The sequence below is a fragment of the Scyliorhinus torazame genome, chromosome 9 (assembly GCF_047496885.1).
Source record: "Scyliorhinus torazame isolate Kashiwa2021f chromosome 9, sScyTor2.1, whole genome shotgun sequence".
Lineage (NCBI taxonomy): Eukaryota > Metazoa > Chordata > Chondrichthyes > Carcharhiniformes > Scyliorhinidae > Scyliorhinus > Scyliorhinus torazame.
This window is the reverse complement of record NC_092715.1, coordinates 134,979,372-134,997,597: the sequence shown is the minus strand read 5'-3', so window position 1 is coordinate 134,997,597 and position 18,226 is coordinate 134,979,372. Positions and strand designations below refer to the sequence as shown.

Sequence of the window (18,226 nt, the reverse complement as noted above, 5' to 3'; positions counted from 1 at the left end):
AGTTGTAAGTGGCCATCCCACATGGCTACAGCACAGGGTATACGTACATCACAGGGTATACACACATCCTTACAGTTCCTCGCTCGGATGATGATGTAGTTGAGCAGCTGTTGTCTTTCCTTACCACCCTCTGCTGATTACCCCTTCTCAGAGGTCTGTGCACTTTACAACTCTGGTATTGAAGCCACCAAGAAGATAAGCTTGTCGACAGTTAGGACTCAGGCCAAGGACTGTTCAAAGCTGGAGTAAAATTCCTCTTTGGACTCGAGTGATTTCAAAGTCGACTGGAGAGCAAGCTCAGCTATATGGGCTAAGGACACAAAAGCATACACACTCCCGGTATTCTCCCTTCCACAGGTCCTCTCTCACTGGGATTCATAAAGTGCAGAGAAGTAACGGGATCATTTGTAATAACCTGCATGGGGGACACAAGGCGAGATTTATTGCTTTCCCCATATGGCTCGAGGAGTATGAGCTCCCCTGCTAACTGTAGGGCTGATAACCATGTTGCATAAAAGGTATGCCAGATAGGAACCGACTGAGAGAGAGAGGACCCGGTGAGGTTCACTCGGGCCCCTTGTAAGTAGTACATGCTTATAAGTAAATGCCTTTTTTTGTTTATTCATCTGACTGCCCTCGCCTTTATTAAATTGGTGACGAGGGTGAGATTCGAACTCGCGCGTGTACAACCGGGTGTCTCCAAGATCAAAATGCTGGCCAGGAGTTACGTATGGTGGGTGGGCATCGTAGCCCAGCGCTGCCCTGTTTGTTAGGACCATCAAACTTCTGCCAGTGGCGCCTCAGCACCCGTGGGAGTGGCTTGGATGTCCCTTGGCTCCTGTTATGTGGATTTGGCTGGCCCGTATTTAGGATCCATGTTTCTCATCTTGGTGAATGCGCACTCGATGTGGCTGGAGGTCCATCAAATGGCGTCCATCACCTGGGACCTGATAAAACAAACCACAAGATCGATAGATACCTGGCTGGCACATTTTCTGTTCTCATATTGAATGACACCTCATGCTGTGACTGGGGTGGCTCCGGCTGAAATGTTGATGGGTCGCCGACTTGGGTTTGTTGCTTCCCGACATTGGCGCAAAAGTACACACACAAGTGTCTTCTCCGACACTTCACACCCGATGACGCGGTCCATGCCGGTAACGTTGAAGGCCCTCGCTGACTTACAGGGATTGTCGTTCGTCCAATCAGCCCATATCATACCAGGTCCATGACTGAGGTGAGCTCATGAAGTGTCACCTAGATCATCTTCGTACCCGACAGACTGCCACTCAGGAGGCTCGTCGAGGGCACTCCACCCCAGTCCTGCCGTTGCTCTGGTTCCGAAGCCTGTGCATCTGGCTCCATTGTCTGTTTCTCGTGATACCTAGATGCCTGATCGTCTTATTCCGATATGGAGACCCCGATATCTGGGGTCTCTGACATCGTTCGGCCACCTTTGCAGGGTTCTCCGCACAGGCGGTCCAGCTGCAAGCGTCGTTCTCCGCTCACTTCACGCCGGCCGGTCCGGTCCCACTGCTAGGCAAGGATGTGTCGAAGCCAAAGCATCTGTGTCATCCATCGCCCATTGACACTGTGCTGGCTTCTTCTGTTCCTTCCTTATCATCGGTGTTTTTAACTTCTTTGTTTACTCTTTGTCTTCATCGCCCTCATCGTTCCCTTTGGGGGGTCTTCGGACTTTGAGGGGGGAGGGTTTTAATACCCTGCACAGGACACACAGGGCGAGATCAATTATTTTCCCCTATGGCTCGGAGTATGAGCTCCCCTGCTAACTACGTGACTGATAATGTTGTATAAAAGGCTGGCCAGATAGGAACCGACCGACAGTGAGAGAGGACCCGGTGATATTCAACTGGGCCACTTGTAAATAATACGTTCTTATAAATAAATGTCTTCTTTGTTTACTCGGCTGACTCCCTTCACCTTTATTAAACCATTAACAGTGAAGAGGAGCAGTGAGGCCATTCACAGTGAGAGAGGAATATTAACAGCATGAGCTCATGAGGCTGCCACTGCTACCAATAGGCAATATCTAGAAACATTAAATCAACTTCCAAAATTACACAGAAAATACTCCGACTTCTCAGCCTCCTCTACAGGTCCAAAGTATGTTGTTAACACAACAGCCTGCATGAGCCAAAATGATCCTTTTCCGCTACAGTCAGCACTGGCAAACTTTGATTCTTCACAGTCCTGAGTCTGAAAAATGAGTTGCTGGATCAACGTCTTGTTCAGCCCCATTCCAAGTCTAATCCCAGTTTGTTCAATCAAGTGTGAATTGTTGCAATTACATGCTTTAGCCATTATGTAACGCTTTGCTATACGTTTATAAAGTCTGTTTCTTAACCAATATGCCAACTTGTTTTATCTGCTTCCATCTACATGCGCAAACTGTACCTGTAACTTAAAAAACATTATTTCTTTGTTACTATCCTCTTCTAGGCCATTGACTCATTCCTCTATTGCACACAAACCTACCTGGCTGCTTCCATCCAGCTACCTGGTCTCTACCTCATGGAACATTTCAAACTTTTACTCTAGCCGCAATACTGCCGATAACATTTCATAAGTCATGCCTCTTGCAATTAAAGCCACGCAGTGTACCACCTAAAAATATTCTTAGCTTCCCAGCTCCAGTCTGAACTCTGCCTTCTGCCTTATCATGTCTCAGTACTTCCTTCCTTCCCATATTATTAAGCATCGCTGCTTCTGCCCAAGTTTCCTGCTTTCTCTATCTCTCCCATTCCTATCACGCATATTGTTCCCATCATCCATCATCCATTCAGCTGGCCTCAATTTAAATAAAATCTCAGGTGCATCTTCCATCTCTGCCAATTGCGCCAGTACCAATTTGACTCCGTCTGCCAGCTTGATGCCTCTTTCCACTTTTCATTTTCTCTGTCCACTTTGCTACTGTGCATTGAAGGTGGAGGGAGTGAATATTTATGGTGTTGTTTGGTCTGTCACCTGCTTTGTTCTGGATGATGTTGAACTTCCTGAGTGTTGTTCAAACTGCTCATCTACGCAAGTAGAGAGTATTCCATCTCGTTCCTGACTTGTGCCTAGTGGATGGTGGACAGGCTTTACGGTGTCAGGAGATAAGTTACCCACCACAGAATTCCCAGTCCCTGACCTGCCCACGTAACCACAGTATTTTTGTGGCTGGTAGAATCAGTTTTCTGGCCAATGGTAACCCAAAGGATGTTAATGGTGGGGGCTTCAGTGATAGTGATGCTGTCTATGACAAGGGGCATTTGGGCTTGTCTGCTCACAGAGCCTTACATTTGGTAGTATTTAACTGCTTATTGTTTTCCCCACACAATCATTGAGAATGTTGAGAGTTTCCTGAAGCTCACTGACTGCACCTAAGGGCAAGACTCTGTGACTGTCATATTATCCGCATATTTCCAGTATTTGTGGCCAGAAGAAGAGAGTTTAATCGAGGATCAGTGAAGAGAGCATTTTTGAGGATTAGTGAAAGAATTAGCCCTAGTCAGGTGCCAAGGTAGTTTGCTGTTAATTGGACACTTTCAAATAGGCAACCATGATATCTGACACAGCGTTGGGTCAGTTATTGACTGGACAGCAATCTCATGAATGCTTAACTTTAACAATTTCTTAACCACACCTGGATTATCAACCCTTTCAAATGCCTTTGAAAAATCTGTTGTACCAATGGTTGAGTTTGTTCCCAGTTTATTAGCACTTTTACAAGTTAGTATAGCATTAGTTCAATGTCAACCAGACAGTGAGTTGTTGATCTTCCAGCCCAGTCACTAAACTGATCGCAATCAAGTAGAGGAGCCCTACCTGATAACCATTTAGTCATGAACTGCACTGCAATTTTAGAGAAATGATCTGTCAAGATGATACGGCATAGTTTGTCCAGTGTTGCTTGTTGTTTCTTCAGCACTGGAACAAGGATTGCTTGCTTTCATTAACGTGGAACTACTCCCTGCAAGAAACATTTAAGCCATTGCATAACGGAGTACAAAGCCCATAGGCAAAGACTCAGATAAGCTTGCCTGGAACTCCGTCTACACCAGCTGACTTTCCAGGTTCAACTCTCAAGAAATCTTGGAAAACTTCCCATGGTTGGATCACAGGACGTTTTCATGGCAGCAGAAACATTGATAAGTGTAAAAAGTCCAGCGAAGTCGCATCAACAGCAACATCTGTCATTTATCAATGATTTTGCCGATGGATAGTGGCTGGAACTGATTTCCATTCGGAACTGCAATGGGCTGAGAGGATCAGGAAGACAGCATCATTGGTTTAATGAATTTATACCACACTGGTGGATTATCCTTCTTCAATTACATTATTCGGTCATAATAGAAGTTTGCTTTGTCGTTTGCAATGGCACATTGGACATTTTTATGATACTTCTTCTAGTCCAGGGAGTCCGGACTGTGGAAAATATCTCGTTTCACGCGGGTATGGACTGCTTCATTATTTCTGGAGTTATGAGGAACATTGTACAATCAGCAGTGAACCTCCACATTTCTCATGTAATAATGGAGGGAAGCTTGTTGGGGAAACAGCTCAAGATGTTCAGGCTTTGGACTTTGTCCTGAGGAACTCTTGCAACAACATTCTAGGACTGAGAGGATTGACTTCCAACCAATACACCCATCTATCTCAAGCCTGTCATGAGGTCTGGAACCAAGTGGTCCTGGCTGAACCTAGTTAAATGCTGAGTTAAGTGCCAATTAAAGCACTGTTGATGACACCTTGCATTATATTGCTTATGATTGAAAGTAGACTGATAGGGTTGGAGTGAGGTTGATTGGCTGGATTGGTTTTCCTGCTGTTTCTGGATAGGACATAACCTGGGCATTTTTCCACATTGTTCAGTGTTGTGGCTGTACTGGAACAGCTTTACTGGGCGCATGACTAGTTCTGGAGCATTAGTCTTTGTGGTTGATCGCCTTGGCAGTATACGTGTCTTCAACCATTTCTTGATATCAGTTGGAGTGAATTAATTCAACTGAAGACTGACATCTGTGATTATCAGGACATCAGAAGGCTGACGTGGATCATCCACAACATTTATGGCTAAAGATGGTTGCAAATGCTTCAGCCTTGCCTGACATGCTGGGCTTTTCCATCATTCAGGAGGGAATGTTGAGCCTTCTCTCATTTGTTGTTTAATTGTCCACCATTACATTAACAGGATGTGGCAGGACTGCAGAGCTTTGATCTAATTCATTAGTTGAGGCATCGCTACTCTCGATCTATAGCTGCTGATTCTTTCAATTTGCTTATATTCCTGCTTTGCAGCTTCACTACATTGGTACCTCATTTAGAGATATACCTGATGCTGCTCCTGGTATGCTTTCCTATACCCCTCACTGAGCTAGGTTTGGTCCACTGGCCTAATGGAGTATCATTTCTTGACATGTTAACTTTATTAATCTTCTGGTGATCTGAATCTATCCCAAGTAGCCTGGCTGTCGTTCTAAGACAACATGATAGAAGGTGTCCTCAGTGTGAAGAAGTGTGAAGATGAGACTTTGTCGAGAGCTGTGCAATGGTCACTCCTGCTAATGCTGTCAAGGACAAATTCATTTGCAACAGGTAGATTTGTGAGCGCTACTGGTGATGCCAATTGGCAACCGCATCCGGAGTACATTCTGTGTCCTGGCCACCCTCGGTGCTCTTCCAAGTGGTGTACAATGTAGTGGAGTACAGTTGAAAAATGAAATGAAAATCGCTTATTGTCACAAGTAGGCTTCAAATGAAGTTACTGTGAAAAGCCCCTAGTCGCCACATTCCAGCGCCTGTTCGGGGAGGCTGGTACGGTTTCATCAATTGAGGGAGAGCATTAGGCACAAGGCTTCTTCGCCCATTTTCTGAATGCTGTAATAAGGTCCAGAGTTAATGTTGTGGACTCTCATGGCCACTCACTCCTGACTGTATGCCACTGTGCTGTAATTCTGGTCAGTCTGTCCTGCTGGTGGGACACTATATACCCAGGGATGGTAAGGAGGATCCTGGGATATTCGTTGTAAGGTATGATTTGGTGGGAATGACTATGACTAATCTGTGAGTCAACTCCCCTAATTTTGAAACAAGTCCACAGATATTAGTGAGAAGAACTTTATAGGATCACCTGGGCTGAATGTGTGCCTGTTGCAACGGATGCTTAGTTTAATGCGAGGCAGTTAGTTCTGTTTTATTCCTATTTGACTTTTCCTTAGCGCTTTGATACAACCGATTGGCTTGTTAGGCCATTTTCGAGAACAGTGAAAAATCAACCACATTTGATATAGGTTTAATTTTTTGGTGGAGGGATTGGCATTCAGGAGATGTAAATCCCAGCTTGTCTTCCCACTGAGGTAGAAAGAGGAAACCACAAATATCAATTTTAATACACCTCTCCAATTATTTGTTTTCAGTTTTTATGGATGTTTACTTACAAGTTGTTCAAAATAAAAAGTCCTATTAATATACTTGACTCCTCTTAATAATAATCTTTATTGTCACAAGTAGGTTTACATTAACGCTGCAATGACGTTATTGTGAAAAGCACCTAATCGCCACATTCCGGCGCCTGTTCGACTACACGAGGGAGAATTCAGAATGCCCAATTCACCTAACAGCATGTCTTTCGGAACTTGTGGGAGGAAACCAGAGCACCCGGAGGAAACCCACGTAGACACAGGGAGAACGTGCAAACTCCACACAGACAGTGACCCAAGTCGGAAATCAAATCTGGGGCTCTGGTGTTGTGAAGCAACAGTGCTAACCACTGTGCTACTGTGCCGCCCACAAAGTTGTTTAATTTGAATTATCTGTTACAAATGCAAAAATGCCAACTGTGCACTTTTACTAAAATTATTTAATTCATACCACTGGATAATTTGAGCAAATATAAGTTCAAATTAATTAGTGTATTTGAATGCCCAGTATTGTTGAAGGATAGTTCTGGTAGATGGGAATATTGTAATTCAGACCAAAATCGTCAGATTAATTTATAATGTACAACTCCAATGAAAGTTTTCTACAACTTTAGGTATTCTTCGATATTCAAATTGGCGGAAAAGATGTTGGAAGGATCGTCATTGGTTTATTTGGTAAAGTTGTTCCACTGACGGTAGAAAACTTTATCATCCTAGCGACAGGTGAGGTAAGGTACTGTTATGTTAAATCATGAATATCAAATTAGTTATAACACAAAAAGGAAATCCAGTTTATTTTATTAAGTACTCATCATTTTTCCACTCTATACGCACACATTTCTGAGGCTGGTCTGATATTCTGCTTCCGTATTTTGTCCGAAGGTTGGTAATAGTGTATGCATTGTGATGACTTTTAAATGGCAAAATGCATTCAACTTTATGTCCCATGGAATTGTTGCATTCATTTCAAGCAGTTTGAATTTTGCTGAATCTGTAGTGAATATGATCCAGGATTCACTGACGATTCACTGACACAAGACTACCTTTAGGAAGTATTCACGTACTGTTTCTGCTTCATACACGCTAAGTATAATTAATATTTAATAACGTCCAGGTGGTCCCATGCATGGTCTCGAATGTTAGCAAGCCAGCGGTTAGTATCACATTTGAGCCAGAATTTTTAGGATGGCAGAGTTTTGCGTCCCTCCATCCAAGGAATCAACATTGGACACATCGCCGCTGATACTAGCTGCCCTGCAGCGATCAAATTCTACAATGAGCATTAATTGACTGGAGATAGGATTTCCACCCCTCACTAGGGAGGGAGATCCATCCAGAGAGCTGCCAGATTACCTGATTGGCTGGCAAGTCCCAGAAGCTATAGTGGATAGGAGTCCAAATCCTGGGAGTCCAGATTCAGGTAAATGTGGGAGTCTCGGGGCGGGGAGGGGATATGAGGCCTGTGGTGGAGGGACCACCAACAGGAACAAGATGATTTTGTGCGGGGTGCCCGATGTTGAAAGGAGGCTGTTCATAGAAGCACCTACTGCATCCCACCCGAGGCTGAACAGGGTCAGTGGTCACCCTCCTGTCCATACCCCTGAACTCCCTTTGCCAACCTGAAAATTGAGGCTGGGCAGGAAATGGTCTGTACATGGTTATTGATTGACCACTCAAAAGCCTCAACTGTGTCATGGTCAAACAAGCTGGACTAGCCTTTGGCCATCGCAAAATTATGGAGTGGCGGGATGGGTGGGAGCCCAGTGAGAATCATAAAATCTCTGCAGTGCAGTAAAGGCCATTTGGCCCATTGAGTCTGCACCGACCCTCCGAGAGAGCACTCCACCCAAGCCCACTTTCCCACCTTGTCCCAATAACTCCTTAGCCAAACCTACACATCCCTGGACACTAAGGCACAATTCAACATGGCCAATCCACATAACCTGCACATCTTTGAAATTGTGGGAGGAAACCGGAGCACCCGGTGGAAACCCACGCAGACACGGGGAGAATATGCAAACACCACACAGTCACCCAAGGCCCAGGTCCCAGGCGCTGAGGCAGCAGTGCTAACCACTGTGCTACCGTCATGCCAAAATATTCTAAATTGGAGCATCCAAATAATTTTACAGCCAACCCCCGCCTACAAACCTGCCAGCAGGGTGAAGTAAAATCCTGCTCTTGGCGTCAAACTGAAACAAATTTGATCTGCCCACACACAACCTGGGGCTGTATTTCAGATACATCGGCTGCATTACCCACACATGCAAAGGAACAAATTGCAGTAAATTGTTACCTTAAGCTTCTGTAAGTTTTTTTTTCATTATTTGAATATATTGAATGTTCATGTATTTCCCATAGAATGTATAATTCTACCCAAGGGGGCAGGTTGCTCCCATTCTAATACCAAAGCATTAGAAAGGACACCAGAATCACTGGAATGTTTGGTCCTCCCTCTCGCCCTGTAATCACATTTCTGGCTGTTACTTTGATTTCCCATAATGACACAATTAAGAATTGTGAGAAATTGAGGAAACTTGTATCCTATCACTGACTTTATGCCAGGTTAATCGCCTTTTTTAAAATCTTTGTCTTTTTTTAAAATCCACCTTTCCAACATACCATCACATAGCTTCCAGAATGAGTAAGCATCCTTTTCTCTGATCTCTGCGAGTGATGCTCAGGATCTAATTGTTAAATAATATGAACTGATGTGGCGGGTAGATCACTCTGATTTATTATTTTCTTTCATTGCTTCAGCTTCCTCCAGTTACCGAGAAAACTGGACTCTCGAGGAGTGTATCTGGTCTCATTCTCAGGAATGCAAAGTAAAATTGCTTCTTTAACTGTTTAACTTGTAGAATTGAATCCAGATAAACTAATGTAAATTGCCAAGAAATTGTTATGTTTGGATCGGTTACATATTTATTCAGGCTTTAATGTAAATGCTAAAAATCAAAGCCCTGACTCTAATCTTGATGAGACTTTTAGTTCAGTACAGGTTGCCAATGTTTGTGCTGTATATGCAAAATAAATTGTGAACATCTAAAAAAAAGGCATTTCTTATAAAAAAAATGACAGATTGATGAATGGGAAATATGCACATTCTAATTATTGTAGAACACTGGATAGGCCTATTTTTGCTTTCTCTTCAAGTGTATTTTTGTTTTATATAGTTATAGCAGGACTCCTTAGGAAATTTGGTAACAATTGAAATCTCAACATCTAAAGAATTATACCATAAATTTACATCATGAAACATCCCACCAGACTTTATAAACCGAAAAAATAAACAAGCACCCTTTGATTTCACCCTCCAACCAGCCCTTTTGATTTGGGCTCCTAATTTGTATTTCTTGTTTTATATTTCCAGCTTTTTTCCATATTTATAACTTAACTTTCCATTTGATTTACTTTTTTTACAGTTACCTATCACTATTAGTAGATCTAGCCATGCCTGCCCATGGATAATTCCAACCTGGACAATCTTTCAGTTTAGTGTAGTACTGAAGTTGTACTATTAGTTGTTACTTGCATGTGTTAAACTTTACCACATTTATAAAGGATTCCAAAGACATTTGTAGCAGTTTTTTTTCAGTGTTCTCCCTCCCCTTCACAGTCTCTGAAGTACTTCAGAAAGGTAACACTTTCATAATATATGGGAATAATTTGCACATGACAAGTTCCTGCCAGCAGCAGTGAAACAAATGGCCAGATGATCTACTCTTACTGGTGTTGGTTGAGGTAAAAATGCTAGCTGGGGCTTTGTGAGAACAACTCCAATCACCTTTGAATTGTGCCATGAGATCTTTTTATATCCACTTGAGAGCACTGATGGCATCTCTGGCACCCGACAGGAAATCAGAATTCAGTTTTTTTTAAGCGACATTTTCAGAGGATTTTTTTCTATAATGTAATCCCTGGCCTTAGGTTCTGAACCACATCCTACCAGAGAGAAATCAAGCTTGTAATTTTGTATGTTGGCAGCTGTTTAGACTTCCTACAGTTGATGACTGACTACATTTAGTGCTTTGATTGTTCATGGAATTTTTACTTCTGAAGATAAAATATATAAAGTAGTGTTTCATAAAATTAACGCACATTATTTTCATTGACCTATATCGATCACACTTTTAATTAAGTTTTCCATGCAAAAACACAAATTAACTGATTAAAATGTTAGGTTTTTTTTTCCAGAGAGGGTACGGTTACACTGGCAGCATATTTCATCGTGTGATCAAGGATTTCTTGATACAAGGTGGAGATATTACTTCAGGAGATGGAAAAGGAGGTAAGGATCGTTTTCAAATTTTATTTTTCTTTGTAAAATACTTTACTTAAGCTTTTATAATTTTTTAAATGTTTATAGTGGTTTTTGTTTACCATAGAAACCGGTTTCACTTCATCAGAAAGACAATTATTGAGCTTGTGATTTTCTAATTTTGGTTTACAGTGTTTTAAAAGTTCATAGAATCAAAATAAGTACCATCTTTAATTTACTGCTATTTTAACTTTTCACATCCTTTCTCATTGCTGGGTGTACTGATCATTTATTTTATATAACACGGGGACATTTTAAGAATATAGGACTTGTGGTTGGAGCAAAAACTAGAGACCTCTAGATAGATATTTCTGTTATGGTTAATCTGTAAATACCTGACATTAAAGTGTCAGATTAATGTACATTATGTATTGTACTATACTCTGCTTATTGATGTTCTAGGAACAAGCATCTATGGAGAGAGGTTTCCTGATGAAAACTTCAAGCTGAAACACTATGGAATTGGATGGGTCAGCATGGCGAATGCAGGACCAGACACAAACAGCTCCCATTTTTTCATTTCATTAACAAAACCAAAGTGGCTAGATGGAAAGCATGTGGTGTTTGGAAAGGTCATATCTGGAATGGTAACTAACCGTTTTCTTTTCTGAGTGACCAGTTATTATATTCCATACAATTGTTTCCTAAAACCTTTTCTTTAAGTAACACTGCCGACATGTTTGAGTAGATTGTGGTAATACCAGGTATTGCGGTACCTGAGAGGTGGATGACCATTGGCTAGACCCAAGAGTCTACCATTGGCTGATGTACATAGCTCCGCCCTGAGAGGCGGAGTATAAGAACCGATGCTGTCTCAGCAGCCTTCACTTTCTGTATCGAAGCTGCTGGGGAACAGTTCCAGCAGATTAAAGCCTATTAGTTACGACTCATCTTGTCTCGAGAGTAATTGATTGCGCATCAATTTAATCTGCTACAACTTCAGTTGAAAGGATGGATCTCCGTATCAAACCGGACAACTCTGCTGCTATCTTCAAACATTGGCTGGCGTGTTTTAAGGGCTACCTCGACACGGCCGCCGACACCCCCACGGAAAGACAAAAATGCACCTTCTACGCTCGCGGGTCAGCCCTGGGATCTACCCTCTGATCGAGGAGGCGGAGAATTATGCTGCAGCAATCGAGCTGCTAGAAGGACATTATATCCGCCGTGTGAACCAGGTCTATGCCCGTCACCTGCTGGCGACTAGGAGGCAAAGCCCCGAAGAAACGTTGGAAGACTTCTACCGGGCGCTGCTGGTGCTAGGCCGAAACTGTGGCTGCCCGCCAGTTTCGGGGAACGAGCACACGGAACCTTTGATCAGCGATGCTTTCGTGGCAGGTATGACTTCCCCCGATATCCACCGAAGGCTCCTAGAAATGGACACTCTGGGATTTACTGAGGCACGGGCCCTGGCGGGGTCCATGGACATTGCGTATAACAACGCGCTGGCTTTTGCTCCCGGACGCCGGCGGCCCCCTGGGCTGCGTGGCACCCCGTTGCGGCAGCCCCGCAGACCTTCCCTCTGACCCCGCAAGCCTGCGCGGCGAGACTGCCCGCTACCGTCGCCGGACAACGCTGTTTCTTCTGCGGGCAGGCGAATCATCCCCGCCCGCGCTGCCCGGCCCGCACCGCCACCTGCAAAGGGTGCGGCAAGAAGGGCCACTATGTCGGGGTCGGCCAGGCTCGCACCATGGCCGCGGTCTCCAGCGACTATCGGCAGCCCCCTTTTCAGGCCCCGGCCATCCAGCGCCCGCTGCCACCCCCCTATCCTCAGGCCGCGTGCGACCCATGGGCGTGGCCATTTTGTCCCCCGGCCACCACGCTGGACGGGTGGGTGCCGCCATTTTGTCCCTCGCCGCCGCCATCTTCTTCATCCCCGGACTCCATGTGCGACCCATGGCTGACGTCATCTTGTATGGGGCCCCAGGCCCCCAGCACAGCTGACTACACGCTGTCCGACCAGAACTCTCCATTACTGCAGCTGGCCTCGGTGACTCTGGACCAGAGTCGGCCCCGGACGCTTGCGAAAGCTACAACGACGATCTCCATTAACGGCCACGTGACGTCGTGCTTGATCGACTCTGGGAGCACGGAAAGCTTTGTTCACCCCGACACGGTAAGGCGCTGTTCTCTTGTCACCCATCCCATAAACCAAAGGATCTCCCTGGCCTCCGGGACACACTCGGTGGAGATAAAGTGGTTCTGCCTAGCGAACCTCACTGTCCAAGGCAGGGAATTCCACAATTTCCGCTTGTACGTCCTGCCGCACCTCTGCGCAGCAACCCTCCTTGGGCTGGATTTCCAGTGCCATCTGCAAGCCTGACTTTTAAATTTGGCGGCCCTATACCCCCCCCTTACTGTCTGTGGCCTCGCGACCCTTAAGGTCGACCCGCCTTCCCTGTTTGCGAACCTCACCCCGGATTGCAAACCTGTCGCCACCAGGAGAAGATGGTACAGTGCCCAGGACCGGACCTTTATCAGGTCGGAGGTCCAAAGGCTCTGAGGGAAGGGGTCATCGAAGCGAGCAACAGCCCCTGGAGAGCTCAAGTAGTGGTGGTAAAGACCGGGGAGAAACATAGGATGGTCATTGACTACAGCCAGACCATCAACAGGTTTACGCAGCTGAATGTGTATCCTCTCCCCCGTATAGCCGACCTGGTGAACAGGATTACGCAATACAAGGTTTTCTCCACGGTGGATTTCAAGTCTGCCTACCACCAGCTACCCCTCCGCCAGTACACTGCCTTCGAAGCAGACGGGTGGCTCTATCACTTTTTAAGGGTTCCCTTCGGTGTCACGAACGGGGTCTCGGTCTTCCAACGTGAGATGGACCGAATGGTTGACCGGTACGGCTTACGCGCAACGTTCCCGTATCTTGATAACGTCACCATCTGCGGCCATGACCAGCAGGACCACGACACCAACCTCCCAAAATTTCTCCAGACCGCGAATATCCTTAATCTGACTTACAATAAGGATAAATGCGTGTTTAGCACCGACCGTCTAGACATTCTAGGCTACGTAGTGCGAAGTGGAGTCATCGGCCCCCAACCCTGAGCGCATGCGCCCACTTATGGAGTTCCGCCTCCCTCACTGCCCCAAGGCCCTAAAGCGCTGCCTCGGCTTCTTCAGCTATTATGCACAGTGGGTCCCCAATTACGCAGACAAAGCTCGACCCCTGATCCAGTCCACAACCTTCCCCTGTCGACGGAGGCCCGCCAGGCCTCCTGCCGCATCAAAGCAGACATTGCAAAAGCCACGATGCGCGCCATTGACGAGACCCTCCCCTTCTAGGTCGAGAGCGACGCGTCCGACGTAGCTCTGGCGGCCACCCTCAACCAAGCGGGCAGGCCGGTGGCTTTCTTCTCCCGCACCCTCCATGCTTCTGAAATCCGCCACTCCTCGGTCGAAAAGGAGGCCCAGGCCATGGTAGAAGCTGTGCGACACTGGAGGCACTACCTGGCCGGCAGGAGATTCACTCTCCTCACGGACCAACGGTCGGTTGCCTTCATGTTCGATAATGCACAGCGGGGCAAGATTAAGAACGAAGATCTTGCGGTGGAGGATAGAACTCTCCACCTACACTTACGAGATCTTGTACCGTCCCGGGAAGCTGAACGAGCCTCCTGATGCCCTGTCCCGCGGAACTTGTGCCACCGCACAAGTGGACCGCCTCCGATCCCTCCACGAGGACCTCTGCCACCCGGGGGTCACTCGTTTCTTTCATTTTATCAAGACCCGCAACCTGCCCTACTCCATCGAGGAGGTCAGGATAGTCACCAGGGACTGCCAAATCTGCGCGGAGTGCAAATCGCACTTCTACCGCCCAGAGAGGGCGCACCTGATAAAGGCTTCCTGTCCCTTTGAACGCCTCAGCATGGATTTCAAAGGCCCCCTCCCCTCCACCGACCGCAACACGTACTTCCTGAACATGATTGACAAGTACTCCCGGTTCCGACTCGCCATCCCCTGCCCAGACATGACCACAACCACCGTCATCAGGGCCCTCCAGGGTATCTTTACACTGTTCGGTTTCCCCGCATACATTCAGTGATAGGGGATCCTCCTTTATGAGTGACGAACTGCGACAATTCCTGCTCAGCAAAGGCATCGCCTCGAGCAGGACGACCAGTTATAACCCCCGGGGAAACGGACAGGTAGAGAGGGAGAACGGAACGGTCTGGATGACCGTCCTGCTGGTCCTACAGTCTAGGAATCTCCCAGTCTCCCGCTGGCAGGACGTCCTCCCGGTGGCCCTTCACTCCATCCGGTCGCTGCTCTGTACTACCACAAATCAGACCCCTCTTGAACGTCTCCTTGTTTTCCCCAGGAAGTCCTCCGGGACCTTGCTCCCAACCTGGCTAGCGACACCCGGACCCATCCTGTCTCGGAGACATGTGAGGGCGCACACGTCTGACCCGTTGGTCGAGAGGGTCCACCTGCTGCACGCCAACCCCCAGTACGCCTATGTAGCGTTCCCTGACGGCCGCCAAGACACAGTCTCCCTTCGGGACCTGGCGCCCGCCGGAGCCCCACGCGCACCCGCACCAGTGTCCCCACCCCCACCCTCCCCGCAGCACCTGATCGGAGGGTCAGTACTCCCGCCGTCCCTGCCTAGGCCCGAACAAGCACCGGCGCCCCCCCTGCCCACATTTCGCCCCAACAGCGCCGCCTAGGGGTGACAAAGCGGCCTGGGAGGACGACACCACGTTCCCAGAGTCGCAACCGCCGGGGCCCCCATCAGGATCACCGCCGAAGCCCAGACGCTCCAGAAGGACGACCAGGCCACCCGATCGACTGATTGCTGCACCATGAACACTTTGCTATTACCCTCGACATCACGGCACCTCCATACCTGGTCCTACCATACAAAAGGCGACATTAACGCTGGCCATCACCCCGTCGGGCTCTTTTCTATCAGGGGGTGAATGTGGTAATACCAGGTATTGCGGTACCTGAGAGGTGGATGACCATTGGCTAGACCCAGGAGTCTACCATTGGCTGATGTACATATACTCCGCCTCTCAGGGTGGAGCTAAGAACCAATGCCATCCCAGCAGCCTTCACTTCTGTATCGAAGCTGCTGGGGAACAGTTCTAGCAGATTAAAGCCTGTTAGTTATGACTCACCTTGTCTTGAGAGTAATTGATTGCGCATCAATAATCTTATCCCACTGAACTGAGGATAAGCTAGCCTTCTAAGCTGCAAGACAACGGGTGAAGTTCACAAACTTTCCAACCATCTTCAGTTTGGGGAACTGATCCATTGCCAATTACTATTACCCATTCAGAGATTTGAGATCTGTTAATTGCATTTTACTTTTAAATCCATTTTTATTAGGTAATCTAATAGGCTGCATAATTAGGTGCATTAGGTGATCTAATAATCAAAGCAAATCATTAAATCAAGTCATCTCTAATGAAATTTAACTACTTTTTATTGAAAAATGAGGACACGTACTCAGGTGTTCTGTTTTCACATTAAATTTAGATCCAGTATGCTGCTTGTTGGCCTGCGTGTGAATATGAAATGAAGGATTATTTATGTGTTCTTAAACATGCTGGTGGTTAAAATGGGTGTGGGGATTATGCTGCGTGGATAACCCATTGGATGCAGTTCAGGCAGGGTGCCATCTTTGTGCTACCTGCTTGTTTACATGACTACTGTATGCACTGTATGTGCTTTGGGGCCCAAAGTAGATAATAAAACCAGAAAATGGTGGATGTATTTAGCAATAGGTGTATAGGCAGTATCTTTGGGGAGAGTAACAGAGTTGATGTTTTGGAAGATGATCTATTATCGTTCTGATAAAAGCCCATAGACCTGAAACGTGGGGCAGAATTTAATGGGTGCGATGGGGGTCCTGCAAACAATTGCAGAACTGGTGGGAGACCCTTGTCAGTTCTTTCTGGTAGGCCTGTCACAATTACCGGTAATCAGGCTCTTCCCGGGACAGCATCAGGCCTTCCACTCGACCCGGTAGGGCAGAAAACCTACTCTGAGAGGTGCGGTCCCATCTGAGCTCTCCAGTATCAGCAGAGCCACTGGGAGTAGTGACCACTGCCAGTTCTACACACAGGCCTGCAGGAGCAACTGGCAATGGATCCCTAAGATCGAGGTGGATAGGGGTTGCGGGAGCGGATTGGCGTGGTGGTTTGTAGCAAGATGAAAGGTAAATTTGCCATAGTCCCAGATGACCTTGGGCTGCTTTTCCCTTGGAGAGCTGACTGGTGGTGATTTAAACTGAGGATCACCGTACCTCAGGTGAGAGGCAAGGTTGAGAAGGCGGTCTTTCATGAATAACCTTGTTGGTATCACAGGCAGGGTGGTAGCTCTCAGCAGGGACCCCCTTCCCAATACCGGGTTCCTCAATGAGGCAAAGTATCTGTGAATGAGTGTCCACTTTTGATAGTGTTATGGGCCAGGGTTTAGAGAACCCCAAAGTGTATCATGGAGTTCCCCTGTCCCACAACTTTTAATAGATTGTGGTATGGGGAGCACACGGCCCACTCTACAGGTGTGGTACAGCAGAAATGGAAACGTTTTTTAAAGCAAATCAATGTTTATTCTATGAACTCAAGTTAACATTTTAAAAACATAGTGAACATCTTAGCAACCATTAATTCAAATACAACCCCCAAAGAATACAACACTAAATAATGATTAAGCTGTCCATTTAACATCCATAAGACTTAAAAAAACCTTCAAAACAGAAACACATCAGATTAAAGTCACAACTGTTATGAGTTTAAATCACCAAGATCGATTTACAGTCCATAGATTACAGGGAGAGATTCATACACCCTCTGGATGTGACTGCAGCAATCCAACTCTGAAAACGAAACTAAAACACACCCTGCAGCCTGCTCAAAAATGAAAGTAAAAAGCTGACAGACATCCCAACTCCACCCATTCTCTGCTATCACTGCAGTGGTAAACACCCATTTCTTAAAGGTACTCTCACCACAGATATTTATACACCCCCATTTATAAACACCCATTTCTTAAAGGTACTCTCACATGACACTTCGCTCCCCCCCCCCCAAAGAAAATAAAATAAAATCATCAACTTCAAGATGGTTTCATTTTTCACCTTTTCACTATCCTTTAAGAAATACACACAGTAAACTTACTTCTTCGTTTCGAAAAAACAACACACACAAACCGGTATAATAATATAGTCTATTTCGTTCTGTTCTTCCAACTGGAATCCCCTTGATTGACAGTCTCTTTGAACAAGAAGGTCTCTGCAAGATCCATCCATTTTTTTGCGCCTCGGCATTTCTCTTTAAAGTCAGATACTTTAGTTCAATCTGATCACTGAGTCCCTTGTAATTCTCCAAGACAGGAGCATTGGTTATCACAGCTTTCAGGCAGTCAAATGCCTGTTGAAACTCCGCTGTTCATCGAAATTTTCGACGTTTCTTCAGCAAGTCCATCAGTGGAGCAATCACGCTACAACACTTTTGTACAAATGTTCGAT

General features: G+C 46.1%; 1 protein-coding gene across 5 annotated transcripts in view; it reads left to right on the top strand.

Moving 5' to 3' along the window:
* The window catches only part of ppic (peptidylprolyl isomerase C), a 107,650-nt gene that overhangs the window by 2,744 nt on the left and 86,680 nt on the right, over window positions 1–18,226 (top strand). For 3 of the 5 annotated variants that reach the window (XM_072516538.1, XM_072516537.1, XM_072516540.1), the window contains exons 2-5: window positions 7,037–7,145; window positions 9,183–9,250; window positions 10,620–10,713; window positions 11,146–11,330. In XM_072516538.1, the coding sequence (XP_072372639.1) occupies window positions 7,037–7,145; window positions 9,183–9,250; window positions 10,620–10,713; window positions 11,146–11,330 (456 nt within the window). Of the gene's footprint in view, window positions 1–7,036; window positions 7,151–9,182; window positions 9,251–10,619; window positions 10,714–11,145; window positions 11,331–18,226 lie in introns of all 5 variants that reach the window. The other 2 variants (XM_072516539.1, XM_072516541.1) reach the window with 1 other exon arrangement.